The sequence below is a fragment of the Erinaceus europaeus genome, chromosome 11 (assembly GCF_950295315.1).
Source record: "Erinaceus europaeus chromosome 11, mEriEur2.1, whole genome shotgun sequence".
NCBI lineage: Eukaryota > Metazoa > Chordata > Mammalia > Eulipotyphla > Erinaceidae > Erinaceus > Erinaceus europaeus.
In genome coordinates, this window is record NC_080172.1 from 5213803 (window position 1) to 5237219 (window position 23417).

At 42.3% G+C, this 23417-nt stretch overlaps 1 protein-coding gene across 4 annotated transcripts in view; it reads right to left on the reverse strand.

Annotated features, from left to right (window-relative positions):
- HOMER1 (homer scaffold protein 1) overlaps window positions 1-23417 on the reverse strand; it is a 114311-nt gene that overhangs the window by 63446 nt on the left and 27448 nt on the right. For all 4 annotated transcript variants that reach the window (XR_009552445.1, XM_060201081.1, XM_060201083.1 and 1 more), the window contains exon 2: window positions 3745-3901. Coding sequence is in view for 2 of the 4 variants with exons in the window: in XM_060201081.1 (XP_060057064.1) it covers window positions 3745-3901 (157 nt within the window). In the remaining 2 variants the exon portion in view is untranslated. The remainder of the gene's footprint in view (window positions 1-3744; window positions 3902-23417) is intronic.

Here is a 23417-nt window from a genome sequence, read left to right on the forward strand (position 1 = left end):
TCTGTTCCCCGGTGGTCCTGGTGCATACTGATGTGTGTGCCCCTCCACGGGGTGAGCTATCTTCCGGTTCCTTTCGGTATTTTCGAACTTAGTACCTAGTAAATACCGAGCATAATTCTAGTAGCTTGGGATGAAACAATGAGAGGCAATATAATTGTAGGCTGCATTCTATAGCAAGCACAAATCTGTTAAAATAGCGCAGCGGGTTAAGCGCTCGTGCACGGACTGGGACCGGCATAAGGATCCCGGTTCGAGCCCCCGGCTCCCCACCTACAGAGGGGTCGCTTCACAGGCGGTGAAGCAGGTCTGCAGGTGTCTGTCTTTCTCTCCCCCTCTCGTCTTCTCCTCCTCTCTCCATTTCTCTGTCCTATCCAACAACGGCGGCAATAACAACAACAAAAGCACAGCAAGGGCAACAAAAATGGCAAAAATGGCCTCCAGGAGCGGTGGATTGGTAGTGCAGGTACTGAGCCCCAGCAGTAACCCTGGAGGCAAAAAAAAAAAAAAAAAAAGTCAGCAGGAAGGGGTGGGGGTGGAGAGCATAATGGTTATGCAAAAGACTTTCATGCCTGAGGCTTTAAAGTCCCTGACCAATCTTCTACACCCATCATAAGCCACAACTGCGCAGTGCTCTGGTTAAAAAAGGGGGGGGGGGGGTAAGGAGACACTGAGTGGTGATGCACCTGGTCGACAAAGCCCATGTTACGATGCACAAGGACCCAGGTTCACGCCCTCAGTCCCCACCCGCAGGGGAGAAGCTTAGCAAGAAGCGAAACAGTGCTCCACGTGTCTGTCTCTCTCCCTCTCTCGATTTCTACCTCTAGCTAATAAATAAAAAATATATTTTTTAAAAAGTAAATAGATAGCTGTCCATAAAATGTGATTTCAGAGAGTGCTAAGTGCTGTAAAGCCATGAGACCAGGATGTGGGAGAGGGGAAGTCTGGAAGGTACTATGTTTGGGTCTGCTGTCCTCCAGTGCTTTCTGAGGAAGGGATGTGACTTCTGTTTAGTCCCCGCCTAGATCTTTATCTCCCTACTGCTTGTATGGGAACCCTCTAATACATGACCAGCCTGACATCTTAAATATTATAGAATAATGCTTAGAATGCTGTACAAGTTCATTTAAACAGAGAAGTTTAGCTCAGTAAAATGAATGTCTCTCAACCCCGGATATCTTGTCCTTTTTCAAGGAAGCGGCAGAAATGCTGTGCCATCAGAGATGTTGTACTGAGTACCCAGATCCTGGCCTCTGGCCAGATGTTATCTCTCCGGGTGATTAGAAAATTTTACAAGCACAGTGTGTTTTCTGTTCAAGGCACTTGAAGGTTTTTCGGCCCATCATGAAGTGCGAAGTGGTGTGGAGGTGGGAGGAGAGGGACAAACAGCTGGACAGGAAGCAACAGCTGCAGCAGCAGGTAACAGCACCAACTGAGAAAAGGTGGAGGGGCCGTCAGGAGGGGGAGAGCTCTGCAGACGCCTCTCAGGGAGCCGAGAGATAATGGCAGGTAGACAGGTAGCAACAGCTGTAGACCATTAGCCCCCCACCCCAGTAAAATGATTTTTAAAAAGGAAGAAATTTCACACTTTCCATTTTCTGTTTTTAAATTTCTTTCTTGGGGGATTCATGGTTTACAGTTGATGGCAAAATACAATAGTTTAGGGAGTTGGGTGGTAGCGCAGCCGATTAAGTGCAGGTGGTGCAAAGTGCAAGGACGGGCTTAAGGATCCTGGTTAGAGCCAATGGCGCCCCACCTGCAGGGGAGTCACTTCACAGGCGGTGAAACGGGTCTGTAGGTGTGTCCCCCCCCCCCCCCCCCCCGTCTTCCCTTCCTCTCTCCACTTCTCTCTGTCCTATCCAAAAAATGAGGACATCAATAACAACAATACTAATAACTACAAAAATAAAACAAGGGCAACAAAAGGGAATAAATAAAATTTTAAAAATTACAGTAGTTTGTACATGCATCAGTTTTCTGCCTGACAGTTCAACCCCTACTAGGTCTTTCTCTGCCTGACAGTGTAGCCCTACTAGGTCTTTCTCTGCCTGACGGTGTAGCCCTACTAAGTCTTTCTCTGCCTGACAGTGCAGCCCTACTAGGTCTTTCTCTGCCTGACGGTGCAGCCCTACTAGGTCTTTCTCTGCCATCATGTTCCAGGCACTGAGCTTTACTTTGGTGCAGTACACCAGGGCTCCAATATTTTTATTATTATCATTGACTTATCTATTGGATAGAGATAGCCAGAAATCAAGAGAGAAGGGGTGATAGGAAGAAAAAGAGAGAGGTTCCTGTAACACTAATTCACCACTCACAATGCTTTCCAACACATTTTCCATTTTCATAGAAAGGAAGGAAGGAAGGAAGGAAGGAAGGAAGGAAGGAAGGAAGGAAGGATGGAAGGAAGGAAGGGAGAAGAAAGAAAGAAAGGAGAAAGACAGGAAGGGAGGGAGGGAGGGAGGCAGGCAGGAGAGTAACTAGAAAACAGACAATGTGAAAGAAACTACAGCTCTATTACACTGGGTAGATTTTGTTAAAAGAAACAAAACAAAACTTTGTCTTAAGAGTTATTTAAGAGAGCAGTAACCACAAGTAGCAGAGTGTATTTAAGAATGGAAATGCCACAAGCAGTAGATGATATCGCTTTAGATGGGAAAACACATAGGATTATCTGATCACATGAGAAACAAAACTCCTTCAGCTGACCTTCACTTCTGTATTCTGTTTAACCCTCTTGTCTAATAATAGTACATTTTACTACATTTTCACTGTCTGGCGAAATTAACAGGTATTATATATTATAATCTCTAGTGTTGATTAATTTCTTTGCCCTGATTGGAACCTCCAATTCTCCGTAATCTATGTTTGTTTCCACATATATTTCTTAGCAACACTGTCAGTCAGTATGATTCAGAGCTGCCTATTATATCAGACTTCTTACAGAAGCGCATCCGAAAAGAATGCGAGCTCTTCAACTGCATACTCTGAGAAAGGAGTAACTACATCCATTCTGTCTTACTGACAGATTTCTTGCACAGTGCCTATCATACAGCAGACATGTAGGAAATACAGCAGCTGGGAGTTGGGAGGTAGCGCAGCGGGTTAAGTGCACATGGCGCAAAGCGCAAGGACCTGCGTAAGGATCCAGGTTCGAGCCCCCGGCTCCCCACCTGCAGGGGAGTCGCTTCACAGGCGGTGAAGCAGGTCTGCAGGTGTCTGTCTTTCTCTCCCCCTCTCTGCCTTCCCCTCCTCTCTCCATTTCTCTCTGTCCTAACAACGATGACACCAATAACAACTAGAACAACAATAAAAAGACAACAAGGGCAACAAAAGGGAAAATAAATAAATAAATAATTAATTAATTAAAAAAAAAAAGAAATACAGTAGCTCTGCTTTTTCAAAGTCAAATTTTCGTGGCTGGAGTAACCCGGGAAGCAGAGTGCATATGTAAGGCCCAGGGTTTGATCACCCATACTTCACATGCTGGAGTGGTGCCCTGGTGCCTCTCTCTCACAAAATAACTGCCTTTCCAAAAATAACAGAAAACAAATCATACCAATCATTTAAAAGTTTTAAAAACTCAAAATTACATACATCTATATATATATATATATATATATATATAGAGAGAGAGAGAGAGAGAGAGAGAGAGACTCAGTATTTCAAAGAATAAAAATCCTTAGTGTGAGATAAAATGCACCGTTATAAAGCAAACCAACACAGTTAGTTAAAGGAAACGCAACTTACCTTTGATCCGTCTAAGCTGATTATCCTGTACACGTTCCTTGTGCTGTCATAGAAATAAGACACAGTCACCGCATGCTTGCTGGTGGGTACCCAGTTCTTCTTGGTATTTGGGTCAATCTGGAAGACGTGAGCTCGAGTGCTGAAAATGGGTTGCTCCCTGCAGGACAGAAAACAGAATGCGCCCTTTGTTGTGGTCTATTCAGCACTTCTTTTCCCCTTTTTTTTTTTGCATGTCTGTGCTTTTTGTTAGCTCAAGTGCTGCCTATTCCTGAGCACAGGAAGGCTGTGATATGCTTTGTGGAGAAAACATGTGTTATGTGAATTATGAATTACAGTGCTACTGGTCTTGATTCAATGTTAATGAATCTAGTATGTTAAATAAGACATCTTTGGATAGAAAGACACCCCAAACGAGGCTATATACTGAAAGGCGGACAAAAAAAAAATGTAATTGAAGGTTCACGAGGTGTGTTTACTCTAGAAACAATGGTCCAACATTCAGTAATTTAATCCTTACAATGCCTTTGTCAACTATGCCTTATTAAAATACAGTAAGTATGTATTAAATATTCAGGAAGTTATAAACTTTTATCTATTCAGAACTACATTATTCTGGCAGTAGGTAAATAACTTAGGGAGAAAGTTTACATTAAATGTGAGCTCTACTATCGTGAAAAGTAAATGGAGAACAAAGTAGCTAATCACTATAATATTTTTTATTCAGATCATGTAGCATCTTAAAAGCAGACTGTAGAGATTTTTTTTTAAGTATCATTTCAAGAGCCCAAACTTAATCTATAATCATGATAGATTTTTCCAGTCTGAAAAAAAAGACATGAGATGATACACATAAAACGAAAGTAAAATCATCTAAGTTCCAAGTAAAAAAATTCCTTCGGAAACAGCATATACCAAGCTCCCGCCGCCCCCCACCTCCGCCAAATAATGAAATGTTTTCCTTTACACAACCTTTCTTTCTGAAAACAGCTCAAGTCCGTAAAAAAGTATATTAGGTAGTATTATTTTATGTATAAAATGAAGTTAGTTTTTAACTAAAGAATACAGGAAAAAAAAAAGATAAATCTAAGGAAAGAAAAAGGTGCACTAAAAAGAGAAAAACCAGAAAACAGACAAGTAAGTCTTTGTTTTTGGCAAAGTGTCTTAAAATAGTGAGTTGGGGGTACCGAGGTGCCACTCGTCGTGATCTGGCTCAGCCCTTAAGAGGACAGCTGTCAAAGGAAGATGCGTAGTCTGCCTCTTTTAAGTTTCATGTCTGGGAACCTATAAAGCAACTTTTCTTACAAAAGAGATTACTTTTTGGAAAAGGATAGAATTTAAGTTACCCCCACACTCCCTAAAATACAAAGCAGAAAGTCATCATTTCAGGAATAATTATCCTTATTATAGATTTAGTCACAAAGAGAAAATCTGGCAAGGCACTGGGGTAGGATACAGAATTCTTCTCGTCTCACTCCTATTTCCTTCCCCTTCTCCCTATCCTCAATCTTTTATTTTCAATTAGTCTGGTATTGAACTTGAGTTATCTTTCAAAAATCCTGAAATAATAGTTTTCTGTTTCTATCTTTTAATTAAAGTTCTATATTCTAAGTGCAGCTGGTCATTCAGAATCTGACTAGTCTCAATTTACAGAAAAATCCAATCACAGGATATTAAAGAATGCCAGGATAAGAAATGAGGTCTTTTTCTTTACTGAGTTGGTATTTTCTCATTTGACGCTGTTTCCAAATCATGCTGGCTTGTAATTATAAAAATATGTTCTCGGGAGTCGGGCAGTGGCGCAGCGGGTTAAGCACACGCGGCGCAAATCACCAGGACCTGCGTAAGGATCCCAGTTCGAGCCCGGCTCCCCACCTGCAGGGGAGTCGCTTTACAAGCGGTGAAGCAGGTCTGCAGGTGTCTGTCTTTCTCTCCTCTTCTCTGTCTTCCCCTCCTCTCTCCATTTCTCTCTGTCCTATCCAACAACAATGACATTAATAACCACAACAATGTTAAACAACAAGGGCAACAAAAAGGAAAATAAATAAATAAATAAATTTAAAAAAATGTGTTCTCACAGATTTATTTTCTATAAAGCTAGCAATTAGTTAGACAATGATATTGCTTTTTCAAGCCCTACGTGATCAATAAATCCTCATTTAATGGGAACACATTTTAAATCAACTAAATAATATTATTGCACATAATAATTTACTTAAACATTTTTTATTGGGGGATTAATGCTTTACAGTCAACAGTAAATATTATAGTTTGTACATGCATAACATTTCTCAGTTTTCCACATAACAATACAACCCCCACTAGGTCCTCTGTCATCCTTCTTGGGCCTGTACTCCCCCCCCCCCCCCACCGACACACACACATACCCAAGTCTTTTACTTCGGTGCAAAACACCAACTCCAGTTCAGGTTCTACTTATGTTTTCTCCTCTGATCTTGTTTTTCAACTTCTGCCTGAGAGTGAGATCATCCCATATTCATCTTTCTGTGTCTGACTTACTTCACTTTACATTATTTCTTCAAGCTCCATCCAAGATGGGCTGAAAACGGTGAAGTCACCATTTTTAATAACTGAGTAGTATTCCATTGTGTATATATACAACTTGCTCAGCCACTCATCTGCTATTGGACACCTGGGTTGCTTCCAGGTTTTGGCTATTACAAATTGTGCTGCTATGAACATATGTGTACACAGATCTTTTTGGATGGGTGTGTTGGGTTCCTTAGGATCTATCTCCAGGAAAGGAATTGCAGGGTCCTAGGGCAGGTCCATTTCTAGCCTTCTGAGAGTTCTCCAGACTGTTCTCCACAGAGGTTGGACCAATTGACATTTCCACCAGCAGTGCAGGAGGGTTCCTTTGACCCCACAACCTCTCCAGCATTTGCTGCTGTTACCTTTTCTGATGTATGATATTCTCACAGGAGTGAAGTGGTATCTCACTATTGTCTTTATTTGCATTTCTCTGATAAAATCAAAGACTTGGAGCATTTTTTCATGTGTTTCTCGGCCTTTTGGATCTCTTCTGTGGTGAATATTCTGTCCATGTCCTCCCCCCATTTTTGGATGGGGTTATTTGTTTTCTTGTTGTTGAGTTTGGCAAGATCTTTGTATATTCTGGTTATAAGCCTCTTGTCTGCTGTATGTCATGTAAAGATCTTCTCCCATTCTGTGAGGGGTCTCTTGGTTTCGGTAGTGGTTTCTTTTGCTGTGAAGAAAAATTTAATTTGGTGTAGTCCCATAGGTTTATACTTGCCTTAGTCTTCTGTGTAATTAGGTTAGTTTCATTGAAGATGTCTTTAAAATTTATGCGGAAGAGTTCTGCCAATATTTTCCTCTAAGTATCTGATAGTTTGTGGTCTAACATCTAAGCCCTTGATCCACTTGGAATTTACTTTTGTATTTGGTGAAATACAGTGGTTCAGTTTCATTCTTCTGCATGTTTCAACCCATTGTTTCCAACATCATTTGTTGAAGAGACTCTGCTTTCCCCATGGAATAGTCTGGGCCCCTTTGTCAAAGTTTAGATGTCCATAGTTGTGGGGGCTCACTTCTGGGCTCTCAATTCTATTCCACTGGTCAGTGTGTCTATTCATGTTCCAGTACCAAGCAGTTCTGATGACAACAGCCCTATAATACAATTTGAGATCTGGGAGTGTGATGCTTCTATTTCTGTTCTTTCTTCTCAAGATTGTTTTAACAATTCTAGGTCTTTTCTGGTTCCAGATAAACATTTGTAGCATTTTTTCTTTTCTTCTAAAAAATGTGGTTGGGATCTTTATGGGGATAGCATTTAATTTGTATATGGCTCTGGGTAGCATATTCATTTTAACAATGTTAATTTTTCCAACCTATGAACATAGAATATCTTTCCCCTTCCTTGTCTCTTTTTCTATTTCCTTGAGTAGTGACTCATAATTTTCAGTATACAAGTCTTTCACTTCTTTGGTTAGGTTTATTCCTAGACATTTTATTGGTTTTGTTGCTATAGTAAAAGGAATTGGTTTCTGGATTTGATTTTCTTTTCTTTTTTTTTTTTAAGTTTTTTTTCCTTTCTTTTATTTGTTTATTTATTTATTTAAATATTTATTTTATTTATTTATTTCCTTTTGTTGCCCTTGTTGTTTTATTGTTGTAGTTATTATTGTTGATGTCGTTGTTGGATAGGACAGAGAGAAATGGAGAGAGGAGGGGAAGACAGAGAGGGGGAGAGAAAGACAGACACCTGCAGACCTGCTTCACCGCCTGTGAAGCGACTCCCCTGCAGGTGGGGAGCCGGGGGCTCGAACCGGGATCCTTATGCCGGTCCTTGTGCTTTGCGCCACCTGCGCTTAACCCGCTGCGCTACAGCCCGACTCCCCTGGATTTCATTGTCTAACTTAGTGCTGCACATAATAATTTACTTAATGTGCACCATTACTCTAATTTAATTTCCTTCTAAACTAAAATCTTAAAACTAGCTATTTTACAAACAGAAGTCAGGTGGACTAACCAAGCACACTATTTCCTCCTACCCTCTGCTGAATAGCTGGTATCTTTAAGCTCAAGATTACTATGGTCAGAAGCCTACTATCCGTAAGTGTCTGGGTGAAGAAAATATTTCATTGATGATACAGGGAACAGAATTCTTCAAAGTATTGAAAATTGCTACATCTATCAGGATATAGTAACAAATGACCCAAACTTTAGTTGACTACTGCCTGCATATCAAAAACGGGTCCTTGCCTCTGCAAGGTTCATTTTTGTGCAGGAAGAAAGATGTATTAAAAAAAATAAATTGCTCTTCATCAGGCTAGATGGAAAAATAAGACACAATTCAACATGGCAGAGTCTCTGCAAAGAAATGACTAAGGGCTCCATGGAGAAACTGATGCCCCAGTTGTTCCTTGCAATGTCTGGCACATGTGGAAGAGAATACAGAGCCCCATTATGTGTAGAAAGGACGCGCTGCGTGTGGGCTTCTTGGAAGAGAAAAGTGAGACGGACTGGTTCCTGTGAGTGTCTGCTGACAGTTACAGCGACTGAACAGGGAACAGCTTCGCCTTACAGAAAGATGAATTTGGCAGACTTATAGAGGGGCGATCTGAAAAGAATTAGCACTGCACATAGATGGGGAGGGTAGTCAGAACCTTACTAAAGAGTGCCAGCTACTGAAAACTGAAGAAATGGCGAGGATAGGAGGTGAGGCAGTGTGAGGAAGATAGGAGGTGGGATTAAGGTGATTTTTGTAAGTCACAGATGGGATGTAGGGCAGCTGTTCTAGTGGAGATGATCTGTTCTTTAGGGGACATGTCACAGAGTCTGAAGGCATGTTTGACTGTCACGACTGGCGGGGACTGTAACTGCCATCTGGGGGCTGGAAGCCAGGGGTATTGCCAACCGTCATCCCGTGGCACACGCTCTTGGTGTGTGTGAGGCCCTGGACTCAACTCTTGGCAGCGCGAAAGAAAGAGCACCATGAACAGCACTGAGGCGGCTCCGCAAGTGGAGGCCCTAGGGTGCCTCTTCTCTCTTTTCTCTGCCTGTTTCTCCCTCTCTCCTCTCTGAAAACTAACAACCAGACAATTGGACGAGGAGGCTGCTTGGCAGTACTGTGCATGCAGGAGCAGCTCGAGGTCAAGTCCCCAGCAATGAATACAAAACCTACTAATACTCCAATAACTCTTCGAAGAAATTAAATATCAATCTAAAAATCATTTTTAAATGCAAATAGATTTTGGCACAAAACTAGCTTAGAGAAACAAACAAAAATAGATACCCTTTTATATTAAAGGGTCATGAGCCTCTGGCTCTATCTTCCATCAACTAGTAAATAAATTTAAAAAAAAAAGTGCGCTCTCTCAGTAAATAAATTTTTTGTATATTGCATCAAAGCAAAGGCCTATGGGGAAGGAGAGGGAGGAGGGTAGGAGAGAACTCTGTGGTCCTAGGGCATAATGAAATTGCATACTTATGCCAATGATTGCACTATAAACCACTGCCCCTGATAAAGATGAAAAAATAGACGCATCTTTGCTAAAAGAAAAGAGACAGACAGACACAGGCAGACAGCCTAAGCTATGGGACAGCATATAATCTGGAAGTGTGAGGTCCTGAACTCAACCTCCAGCACCACATATACCAGAGTGACTCTTTAGTTTTCTCTCTGATTGGAAAAAAAAAAAAAAAAAAAGGCTTCTGGACAAGATGGTTGTGAGCTAACAGCCTATTTGCCCCTGCTGCCACCAACACAACAAAACCCACAATACATGTGGGGAATAAGCCTAGAAGTGAGGCTGACAATCAATAGAAAGAAAGACACCCTTTCCGGTACAAAGAACAAATTTCAGTTTAAAGAATATGAAAGCAAAGCATAATGTAGCAGACAGTTTATTGCACAAATGATCTGTCAGATTAATTTTAAAATTACGTTACTTAAAAAAAAAAGTAATGAGTTTGGAGCTCAGATGAACAAACAAAAGAAAAAGAAAAAAAAAAAAAAAAGAAAATCCTTGAATTCAGGTAGCGAGGACAGAAGGACTCACAACTAAGGTCAAAGTTTGCTCCCAGCTCAGTCCCACATCCTTGGGCCAGGATCTTGTCACAGAAGCCACCTGTCCTCCAGGGCCGTCCACACTGCCGGCTCCTGCTGCTGTTCCTGCGGCTGCAGCTGGCACAGCTTGTTCCACAGTCGTCTGCTGTGACCACAGGCCACCTCTGTGGTCACCCGCCTCAGCCCACAGACTTCCAGCTAGATCGCCTGCCCCTGGGCTCAGCCCTGACCCAGTTCCGTTCAGGTCTGGTACAACTCCCTTGATTCCAGGGAGGGCCCTGCCACCCACTGCTTTAGTCGCCCTTGTGGAGAATCTGATAATGATGGCAAGGTATCATCTGTTTTCCATCTACACCATGCCTCGGCCTCGCGTGAGCTTAATGTGCAGCTTGGCGATACGAGAATCCGGCATGAAGCCCAGCCAGTCTATCTCGGCGTTACTCTCGATCGCACTCTGTCATTTCACGAACATCTCATAAAAACTGCAGCAAAGGTGGGCGCGAGGAATCACATCATTGCAAGACTGGCCAGCTCCTCATGGGGAGCAAGCGCTGCCAACACTACGATCATCATCTCTGGCATTCTGCTATTCCACTGCAGAATACTGTGCCCCAGGATGGTTCCGTAGCCCCCATGTCCACTTGGTCGATTCCAAATTACATTCCTCCATGAGGATCATTTCTGGAACCATCCGTTCCACCCCGGTTCCATGGCTGCCAGTTCTCAGCAACACCGCCCCGCCAGATATCCGTCAGGATGCAGCATCATCTAAGTTCATTTCCCACGTCTACGCTCGACAGGACCTGCCAATATACGCGGAGATCTTCGCCCACCCTGTCCAACGCTTGACGTCTCGTCACCCAATCTGGTCCCCTACGCCTACACTGAACTTCTCTGTTCTAGTCTCTTGGAAACAGAGCTGGCAGTCAGCTGAGGTCAAGAACAAACACCTCATCACAGACCCCTGCGAGCGTCAACTCGGCTTTGACCTGGCACGTTATGATTGGGCCCTCCTCAATCGCTATCGAACAGGCCATGGCCGGTGCGCCGCTATGTTCCATCGCTGGGGAGCCAGAGACGACCCGAACTGCCCCTGCGGCTCCAGACAGACTATGACCCACATAGTCAACGACTGCCACCTCTCCAGATTCAAAGGAGGTCTCGAAACTTTACATCAGGCTCAACCTGACGCTGTTGACTGGCTGCGGAAGAAGGGCAAACGCTAGAAGAAGAAGAAATGGCAAGATGATGTCATTTGCCTGCAATGTTTAACTCAGGAAGAAGCCATGGTTCTGGAGTTGTTCACCAGCCAAGAAGAGTTATGGAGGGCCACAACAAACTCAGAGAACTAAGGAGGAAATTTATAAATTCACCAAAGCAATCCGCGGAAGGGAGAGTGAAGTGACAGGCTGAAAAACACCAAAAACCAAAGTGGAGAGCAAGGAGCTAAGGTGACAGAAAGTCACCCAAAATGGACAGCAAAAAGAAAGACGCGTGTCGGTGGTATAGTGGTAAGGCATAGCTGCCTTCCAAAAAGAAAGACACTAGCACACATGAAGACAAAACCGGAGAATTATGAGACTGTCTCAAGAGGAACAACATTTGAGTTGTGGGGTCAAAAAATAAAAGAAAGAAAGGGGCAAACTTCATATTTGCAGTTTTAGCTGACAATTTTCTCAAATTAAAGGAACTAGACCTGCAGACCCAGAAGGCTTCCAGGGCTCTAAGAACAATGAATCCAAATCTAGGTTTGCCAAGGGGCACAACAGTTCAGCTGGCAGGAGTTGAAGACAAAGCTCTCATTTTGCAGGCTGGTAGCGAGAAGGAGAGACTCGCCTATAAAGGAAATCCCCTATGACTGCCAGCTAACTTCTCCACAGAAGCTCTCGAGCCTAGAAACAACTGGCAAGACAGAGTCAAAGTTCTAAATGGAAAAGGCCTTCTTCACCCAAGAATACTTGATCATTCCGGCTAATCAGTCAGGCTTGAAAGAGGCGTGAAAAGCTTTTCAGGCAAGCAACATCTGAAGGAATCCATTAACATTAAACCAGACATGTAAGAGACACTAAAAGAACTCACGCGAAATTAAAAGATAAAAATGACCTCACCCCTAAAGGGAAAACAAAGCCAGGAAACTAAAGTTCAGTGAAGACTATGGACTCAGACAACAGAACTGGCACTGGCATGGGATTGTGAAGGAGGGAGAGGGGGGCTCTGTAGAGCAGGGCAGGGGTACAATGGACTTTGGTAGAGGGATATTTCTGCTTTCTTAGGGGGGTAACACATTTTGAAGAGGTGAAAAACTGTGCTTCTAAAACATGGGTTTGTAAACAAAGGTTATCTCAAAATAAAGACTACTGTTAAACATATATGTATACATATATAGCTTGTTTTTTTTTTAACAGAGCACTGCTTAGCTCTGGTGGTGCGAGGGATTGAACCTGGGACTTCGGAGCTTCACTAAAATAATCATGGCAATTCATTCTCCTGCCTAGAAGTCAGTTTAGGAATGAATCGCTGGAGTAATCCTAACCAATAAGCTAGCCAGTCAAAATTTGCTGAAAATTCTGGGTGTGTGCACACACACTCACACACACACACACAGACACACACACACAGACACACACACACACACACACACAGACAGACAGACACACACACACACACACACACCCCTCAAGGAAATATTCTCTTAATGTGTTTGCATTGATCCCTGGACCTGAAGAAGTCATCTTAGTACTATGAGCTAGCCAGAGAACTGAGTATACATTGTTCGCAAAGAACACCAGACGGAAAGTTACAGAATGAGGTTCCCTCAATATGCCAGTGAATCAGTGAGTCAGTTTCTGGGTTTCTTATGTGATAAAATAAGTTTCCTGGATGTCACAGGCAGTTATTATTATTTTTTTTAATCATACACTTGTGACGTGTGAAGGTGGCCACAGTTCATAGTGTTGGACTCTCAAGTTTGAGTTCCTGATTTTGGCCTCTCTCGCAACAAAACTTTAGTAAGTAATGACATAATGTTTGCAAATATGTAGACGTCAATAATAATTCTTAAGAAACATTTAAAAAATCAGTTATTCAAGGGATAAAAGTTGACATTCTGGGTTTTTTTTTTTTTAGATTTCTTAGCAGTATTTTGTTTTTCTTCAATTTTTATTTTAGTAATTCTTTTTTTTTTTAAATATTCACTATTTTTTAATTTGACTGGACAGAGAAATTGAAAGGGAAGGGGAGATCTAGAGGGAGAAAGAGAGAAACCTGCAACACTGCTTCACCATTCGTGAAACTTACCCTTTGCAGGTAGGAATCTAGGGCTTGAGCCTGGATCCCTATGCGTGGGAATTTTGTGTTCAACCAGGTACACCACCACCCGGCCCCTTCAACTTTTCAAAAACATTCTCTCTTTATTACATGGATATCTGCTAGCACTCTTTCATTAATCTTGTTTTTTAAGTGTTTTTTTTTAATTTTGATATATTTACTTATTTGTATTATTGAATAGAGGAATTGAGAGAAATTGAGAGGGGAGGGGTAGAGAGGGATAGAGACAGAGAGACACCTACAGCCCTGCTTCACTGCTCATGAATTCTCCCCTGCAGGTGGGGACCAGGGGCTTTGAATTTGGGTCCTTGTGCACTGTAATGTGTGCAGTTAACCAGGTGCGCCCCCGCCTGGCCCCTTAAGTCTGGTTTTTAGTACGCGTGACAGACGAAGAGTCGACTTTCACAGCTCGAGAGGGGAAACTACTATAGCATGGAAGCTTCCCCCAGTGTCTGTGACCAGGTTTAAAAGCTTGGTATTTCACTGACTTAAAAGAACTTGGTAGGAAAGTTCCCGTAAGGATTGGGCAGTAGCTCAACTGGTGGAGGGCATGCAAGACAATCTGAGTTGAAGCCCCAGAGGCACTCTGATGAACGTCTCTAAGGGATACTGTTGTGTCTCTCCTGCCACTCTCTTCTCCTCTCTCTCTGAAATGTAAACAGTCCACTAGGTTTGGCAGATGAAAAGCCCCTCACCCACCCACCCCCCAAAAAGAGAGAGAAATGAGAAAGTGTTCCTATCACCCAACCCGAGGAACAGAGGCAGTAAGAAAGGAGCATGTAATCCCAATACACCCGGCTAGAGCTGAAAGTGCAGATGTTTTCACCGCTGGTGGAGCGAGCCCCTGATGAGCAGGTGCGTAGAATGACAGCGCTTTGAGTTGACGTCGGCAGTGGGGACAGATGCTGGGTGAAACCTGCCAAGGCAGACCAGCGCGGGTGAGGAGACGAGCAGTGAGTGGACACTCGTGACCAGTAACTTCCCAGTGATGCCTGTAGCATGTAGTTCCCGTGACATGTGAGGCAGCACAGCAGTCTTCAGACAAGCTGCAGTGCAAGCTCTGGAATTTCCTCAAAAGAATTATACTGAGCAAGTTAATCATTGAAACTGCAGTTCTACTCAGTCACCAGGGAAGTGGTTCGGCTCCTCTTCTCGCCTCCCATGCGCATATAAAAGCCATCACTAGCTAAAATTGCATGTGACTGAGTATGTCTTCTCGTCGTCAGGCCTTGTGCTCAAGAGCAGGCTGCTCTACACTGAGAATGTCCTCAGCCTCGAGGGGGAGGCAGAAGGCAACCTGGTGGTGGTGAGGTGTGCTGCTGCCTATGCTGGGGGAAATGTGTGACTGCATCCTCACACTTCCTTTCAAAACCAAGCTTATTTTGAGGAAAACAGAGACTATTCTAATGGCTACCTGACACACAGTTGTACTGCAAGACCGCCATCTAGTGAGGATCCAATAACACAGCAAAATTTTTTAAACTTCGGAAGTTATTACGGAACTAATGAGACACTGTAAAGTGGCATTGATATAATGGGCAGGTTTAACAACATAAATATAACGAATATTACTTAAGACTTCTGTGATCTGAACTCCTTGTAACTGAACATTCAATGACTATTTTAGAAAAAAAAATCATGGCTTGCATGACAACTGAAGTATCGCGACACTGAGTACTTAACATGGCAGAAACGAAGAAAATGTTCACATTTAAAATTCCTATTCTTCATTTAAGGTTGATAAATGTAAAAATACAGTGAGACTGGGTGGGAACGGTGTGGAATTTCACCTCTGCTGACATGCCGTTTTGTAAATCACTGATAAACTGAATAAACAGACGGTGAGATAGTACCAACACTCTGTATTTCTCAGCCATCATCCTTCACTTTGAGAGTAATTTTGACCCATGCACTTGCAGAAACAAAACAAAACAGAAGAAGCCAAATTGTCTCTGAGACTTTCTGAGAACCACTATGGAACACTAAGAAAACAAAACAAGAGTCAATCATGTCCATCCTAGTCCTATCATTACAGCATGCTTCTAGTTAAAAAAGAAAGAAAAAAAAAGTAAAGGACAAAACAAAGAATTGCTCATTTACCTTGGTAAATAAAAATCTTATTTACTTTTTGGTAACAACTCTCCTTTTAAAAGTATCTATCTGAGAGAGAGGCAGAGAGACAGAGAGAAAGAAAAAAAACAAACTAGAAGCTCACTGCCATCTGCGGTGCTGGGGGTTGAATTCAGGGCCTTTTGTATGAGAAGCCTGGACTCTCCCTGGACATCTCCTCTGAGCTTCAGTCTGTAGTTGCGTTTATACGCCACGGATATGCCAAAGCTCATAGTAGGAAGGAGTAAGAAAGCTCGATCAATGTGGACCAAAGGGTAACTGAGTACAGTGTGTGCCCCGCCAGGCATGTGGCCCAGAGGCAAGTGTGGCATGGAAACATGGAAAGTCATGACACTGGGGGAAGTCCCAGGGCTGCCGTGCCACTCTTTTTGTTGGAATGGAATCATCCTGGAGTGGTGGAATCACACATGTATGAAGGACACACACACACACAGTGACATCTTTCAATGCTCAAACATCCTGACTAGTAAGGACTACCAAATGACACTGTAATATATTGTCTCTGTCCTGGCTCCCCATTTAAACCCTAGTGAAGGGGCCAGGTGTTGGGGTACCTGGTGCAGTGCACACATTACAGGTTCAAGCCCCTGGTCCCCACCTGTAGGGGACGCAGAGAAGCAGGGCTGCAGGTGTCCTTCTTTCTTTCTAACTCTATCTCCCTTCTCCTCTCAATTTTTCTGTCTCTATCCAAAATACATTCAGAATATGTATTGAGGGAGTTGGGTAGTAGTGTAGCGTGTTAAGCACAGGTGGCACAAAGTGCAAGGACCAATGTAAGGATCCCGGTTCAAGCCCCCGGCTCCACACCTGCAGGGGGGTCGCTTTACAAGTGGTAAAGCAGGTCTGCAGGTGTCTATGTCTTTCCCTCCTCTCTCCATTTCTCTCTGTCCTATCAACGATGACATCAATAACAACAATAATAACTACAACAATAAAAAACAAGGGCAACAAAAGGGAAAATAAATAAATATATATATAAACAAAAAACTATTGATTTCAAGTAAGATCCTTGGTATTAACTCTATTACATGTAAACATGGCATATGCTTTTGTTGATTTCAAGTCAGTTACTGAAATTCTTGTAAACATATATGGAACAACTTGGGTAGATGAAACTATTGGGTTGTCACAAAAGTAATGATGTATTTTTCTAGATTATTCTTAATTTAAAATTTTTTTTTGAATATTTGCTTATTTATTCTCTTTTGTTGCCCTTGTAGTTTTACTGTTGTAGTTATTGTTGTTGATGATGCCGTCGTTGTTGGATAGGACAGAGAGAAATGGAGAGAGGAGGGGAAAACAGAGGGGGGAGAGAAAGACAGACCCCTGCAGACCTGCTTCACCACCTGTGATGTGACTCCTCTGCAGGTGGGGAGCCGGGGGCTCGAACCAGGATCCTTAAACTGGTCCTTGCGCTTTGTGCCACCTGCACTTAACCTGCTGCGCAACTCCCTTTACTAGATTATTCTATGCAAAAGTGCATCATGACTTTTCCAACAGCCCAATATCTTTTAATTTTAAGTCATGAAGTTACATTCATATAAATACTTCCAATAATTTTTTTGTATCCAAATTTAGATGTGCTCTAAATGGAAACTACATAATGGATTTTAAATATTATAAAAATGTAAAGAATCATATTTCAATTAATTTTATACCGAGCAAGTGCTCTCTGGGTTGGAGAGAACTCGACTGGAGCCAACCTAGGCTGCTGTGTGGGAGAGGGATCATTTAAAAGATAGTATTTTGTACATAATGTATCAAATATATTTAAATTTTACTTCACCTTTTTAAAACTTCAAAACTAAAATGGCATGTTCTTACTCTGCATGTCACGTGGAAAATACTGGACTATTTTATGGAGCCATTTCCTTACAGACATATAGATTGTCCCTATTTTTTACAATATTACCAAAAAAATAAATAAAAAGGGCTCCTGAAATATGTACACATACAGAGACATATTAGAGCGAAACTGATGGTGACAGGTGAGCACGGGAGCCCATTTCCAAACTGCTCATCACAGTACCTGCACCAGCTCAATTCTCCTGACGGGCTTCTATTTTCTCTGAACATGTGTAGTGTCCAAGTAACATCTAGAATTCGTGCCAACTCGATGGGCATAAATGGTCTTTCATTCTTGCTTACATCTGTGGTTGCCTCATTTAAGTATTTCTGAGCTGACTCAGCACAGTAGAGTTGCAGACTTTTTCTGAATTTGTTCAGATCTTTATTTTAGCTCAAGGATGAAAATGTTGGGCAGTAGCCAGCTCCCCCCTGCTTAACCCTGCGGTCTATTTACATAACCTATTACCTAAGAACCGCCCTGCCTGCAGGGCACTGTTTAATCCCACCAGTGCGAACTCTCTTTTTGCTCCGCCCCTTCTCCTAGTCACACCCTGATGTCCACCAGTCTTTTTTCACTCCACCCTCTCTACGTCACATCCTGTTTCCACCCTACTTGGCGAGTATAAATACAGCTGCTCTTCTGATTAAACACACTGGGAATTGCCTTCTGGCTCCGGGAGTCCCAGAGTCTCTCTCCTGCAATGCTAGCCTGGCACAAATTCCTGATCCCTCTCCCATGCAGCAGCCTAGGTTGGCTCCAGTCGAGTTCTCTCCAACCCAGAGAGCACTTGCTCAGGAAGAAGCACCCTCAGGCTCTCCCAGCATGAAAAGACAAAAAAATCTAGAATTCAGCAAGCAATACACATAGGGGCATTTAATATTTACAATTCCAACCACATATAGAAAGAGCTATGATAAATACTGCTGAAGTACAAAATAAGAGTTGCTTATTTTCCTAAGCTTGACATGAAACACTTAAAAAAAAAAAAAAAAAACAACCACATAGTGCAGCCCTGCTTCTCTGCATCCCCCTATAAGTGGGGGGACCAGGGGCTTGAACCTGTAATGTGTGCACTGCACCAGGTGTCCCACCACCTGGCCCCGTCAGCAGGGTTTAAGTGGGGAGTCAGGACGGAGACAGTATATTGCAGTGTCATTTGCAGAGCAATTTTGGCAGCAGACTTTGATGCCTGAGATTCAGAGGTCCAAGGATCAATGGCTGATATCACCATAAGTCAGAGGTGAGCAATGTTCTCACGTGTGTGTGTGTGTGTGTGTGTGTGTGTGTGTGTGAAGGTCAATGCAGTATACAGATAAAGCAAATATATTCTTCTCTTTTTCAAAAATAAATGCTGGTCTAAATTTTTGTTTTGACATGGTAATTTTCTGGCTTCATCAAAATTTTCCACTGTGGAGGAGTAAGTGGATGGATGAGTAGTGAGTTCTTATTAATCAAATTTTTAACACAGAATCATTTACCATTTTCCTGGCTGGCACCAATAAATACTTTAAACTAGTAAGGCACTTTTTTTTTTTTAACCAGAGCACTGGCTTACGGTAGAGTGGGTACTGAACCTGGGATGTCAGAACCTTTTGTATAACCATTACCCTATCTCCCTTGCCCACAAGACACATCTAATGTTAAACTAAAGGTCAAGTTCTATTGCTGAACAGGTTAAACTGCTGGGTATTTTTCAAACAGTAAATACTTCTACTCTGTCGTCATTCTATTTCTCAATACAACTTTCATTCCAGTATCCCTTAGACATCAAAATGCCCCTGTTTCATGGGGATCAAGTTCTGTAGTCACCACTAATAATTACATTTGGTTAAGTCTCTTTTTGAGAGAGCCTCAAGTGGTTCAGCTAGAGGATTGCCAATGAACTGCATGTGGGTATTTCAGATACGCTTTCTCATGTCCTCTGCTTCTCTACATGACCACGACCTCCTATCACTCCTATGTCCTTCTGCTGAAAAGTGGCAGAAGGGCTGAGGAGACAGCATAGTGGTTATGCAAACGACTTTCATATCTTGAGGCTCTGAGCTCCCAGGCTCAATCCCTAGCACCACTACTGTACATCAGGGCTGGGCAGTGCTCTGGATTAAAAATAAACAGGCGGCATGGCCGACCAAGGAGTAACAGGCCATTCCAGGGGGAAAACAGATAAAAACAGCTTTAAAAAAACAACCCCAGAACCATTTAACATAATCTACCAAGTCTGAGGAGACTCCGAGTACCAGCTGCATGCAAAGGTGCACAGAGAAGAGGGGCTCACAGTAGGCAGAGAGGTGTTTGGTATCTCTCCTTGCTCTGTCTCTAAAAACATAGGGTCAAAATTGGGCTGTGGAGGTGGTTCAGTGGCTCTGCTTCTCAGTAACGTCTTGGGATCATTCTCTAGCACGGCATTTTTTTAATACATGTGGACAATAGGCGCAATTCAGCCCTTGTCCCCCTGCCTCACCTTTTCTCAGTCAAGTGCATCAACCAGCAACTCCAAGGAACATGGGCAGGAAGTGCTCAGCGGTAGAGCATTGGCTTTGCATGACTGGAGGCCCAGGTTCAATCTGCCCGCCACCCCTGGGGCTCTGCCATGTTGCCCACAGTGGCCCCCCACCCCCGTCTTTACGGGACCTGAACCCACCAGGTGGGCTCTGTCCCAGCTTCCCTGCAAATAGTTCTAACGCCATGTATTGCTTGCTTTACAGAACAGAACTAGAGGGATGGCATCTTAGTGATTACAGAAATTAACAGATAAATGTCAGTGAGCTATAGGTCTATACACTTTATTGACTACAGGTATTTACCTTGACAGCAATATATATACATGGGCTAAGAAAGTAGCTCAGTAACAGAGCACAGGGCTTGCAGCCATGAGTCAGATCCTTGGTACTATAGATGCCAGAGATCTGTCATCTCTCTCATTAAAAAAAAAAAAGAGAGAGAGGAGTCGAGCGGTAGCGCAGTGGTTAAGCACAGCGGTAGCGCAGTGGTTAAGCACAGGTGGTGCTAAAGCTCAAGGACCAGCCTACGGATCCCGGTTCCAGCCCCCGGCTCCCCACCTGCAGGGGAGTCACTTCAGAGGCAGTGAAGCAGGTCTGCAGGTGTCTGTCTTTCTCTCCCCCTCTTTGTCTTCCCCCCTTTTTCCATTTCTCTCTGTCCTAGCCAACAATGACAACATCAATAACAATAACAATAATAACTACAACAATAAAACAACAAGGGCAACAAAAGGGAATAAATAAAAGAAAAAAAATTTTAAAAAAAGAAAAACTTTAAAAAAATATTATGATCCTAGAAATATTTGGATTTACCTGGCAAATGTATTTATTGATATTCTTGCCTAGAGGACAGTTCGACAAATGACTCATACATCTCTGAAATACAAGTTATTCATCTACTTGGTCTGTTCAGAATTCTACTAATAGAATGAGTAACCTATTAACTACTTGTGTGATTTTTAAGGTCATCTTAATGGACTAACACATTAAATACCAACTTAAAAAAGAAAGAAAGAAAGAAAGAAAGGAAGGAAGGAAGGAAGGAAGGAAGGAAGAAAGAAAGTCATCTAGGGTTAGAGCAAGTTTCCAAAAGAGGTTCTTGAGCTAACATGGTATAAAAGATGACGAGCCTGAGCGATGGAGAACCTGGCTGAGCGCACATGTTACAACACGCAAGGACCTGGGTTCAAGCCCCTGGTTCCCACCTGCAGGAGTAAAGCTTCAGGAGTCATGGAGTCATGGAGCAGGGCTGCAGGGGTCTCTCTCCCCATCTCCCCCAACTCTCTCAATTTCTGTCTCTGTCCCAAGTAAATAGATGAAAAAACATGAAAAAAAAAAAACAAACCCAAAAACCATTTAAAAACGGTGATTTAGGGGCAGAACGTGCATAGCATAATGGTGATGCAAAGAGACTCTCGTGTCTTAGGCCTCAAAGTCTCAGGATCAATGCCCCAAACCATAATAGGCCAGAGCTGAGTAGTGCTCTGGTAAAATAAGTAAACAAATAAATGCATAAATAAATAGAAAAATAAATGATGATTTAGTAACTAAGGAAGTCCAGATAAATGCTAGCTAAACCACCTGATAAACAGAAAACATCAATTCTTAAGTTTTTATGTTTTGGCAGAGTTCTACAGCTTAGGTTATCTTATTCAACTATTTGGTAACCATTTAAGAACCAGCTCTCTTGGATAATGTTGTAATAGCTACTCTTAAACCTTTTCTAGTGAAAAGTAGCTTATCCTTATGTGAAGAAAGAGGTCCAGGCTCTATATCAAAAGTTCTTTCAAAAGCTTTGAGAAAAATAAGTTAACCTTATTTCTCAAGAAAAGAGAATGCAGAAATATTTAAGGAGTCTATAACTATTGTACATTCTCTAAGACTGAACTAGTAATACAGTCAGAAGGCAAATGTCTGATTACCTTCCTAGTAGGAAGCCTTTCCTGCAATAAAGATTCAAAGGTCTTCCTTTGGATCTCTTAAGATCCACTGGCTTCCCATAGGACAGAGCTAGGAAAACAAAGTAATACTCGTTTTCTTATACAATGTAACACTTACTCACTGGCCAAGAAAATCAGCAATGCTTTAGTCTTCACTCTGATAACGACATCATCTCAGGTGCCCGCTACATTTATTTGCTTCTTCTCAACACTTTAACTTTCCTGTTTTATGGTTTCTAGTTTTATGAATTACTAGAAGTTGAAAGACCAAATCTAGTAAGAACCTAAAAACAACAACAACAACAACAACAAACCCAAATAGCTTAAGTGTTCATTATTACTTTCTAAACCAGTAATAGTAGAGGCCAGGCAGTGGTGCACTCAGTAAGGCAGAAGGATCCAGGTTCAAGCCCCCAGTCTGTCCCCACTTGCAGGGGAAAAGCTTCTAAAATGCTACCAGTGTCTCTCTTCCTCTGTTTTCCCTTCCCTCTCAATTTCCCTCTATCAAAAATTAATATAATAAAAATCTTTAGAAATTTAAAAAGTAATAGTGTCAGCCAGGGGTGTGTGTACCCAGTAGAGTATGTTTTGAGGACCCTGGTTAAACTCCAAGCCCTCATCCACAGGGGGAAAAGTTCATGAACACTGATCAGTATGCTACCAGTGTTTGTCCCCTCTTCTCATCTCTTCCTCACTGTCACCCTCTCTCTCTCTACCTCTATCTCTATCAAAGGGAAAAAAAAAAAAAAAAGAACAACAACAACAAAAAGGAGGGAGGAATCAGGAAAGTTGTGTCCAAGTGCAGGCGCCCCACTGATAAACCTGGTGGCAAAAAATAACAGCAACAGAAAAAAAAAAAAAAAGTTTTTAACCTTTTGCGTTGAAATAAGGTGGTATCTCCAACAGTGTGTGTTTTATAAATGAATAAACACAAATCAACAACACTTGTAACTTGCACACAGGAGGAAAGCCATTAGATTGTTGTTGGCATCAGGTTTCGGTGATCCAAGCTGACACATTCAAACATTCCACTCTTTAGGTGGAAAATAAAAGTTTAAACTAAAAAACGGGGCGCGTGGTGAATTCTTCAGTTATAATTAACATTTTCTGAGGGCTTACCATATGGTGAGATAGTGTTCTAAGCACTGTGTCTGTTACTTAATCCTCTCAACCTCTGGGAGCTAAGTACTACCATCTCTCTTTTGAAGATGAACGGGCAACCTGAGGCATAATCAGGGCATGTAATTTGCTCAAGCGGGCACATGGGAAAGCCAGTATAACAAACACAGCCTGGCTCTAGCGCCCACACCTTTAAATACTGACTCCTAAGGTTGGAAAGGAATTGCTTGGTTATATAAACCTGAGTTATGCTATGACTAGCT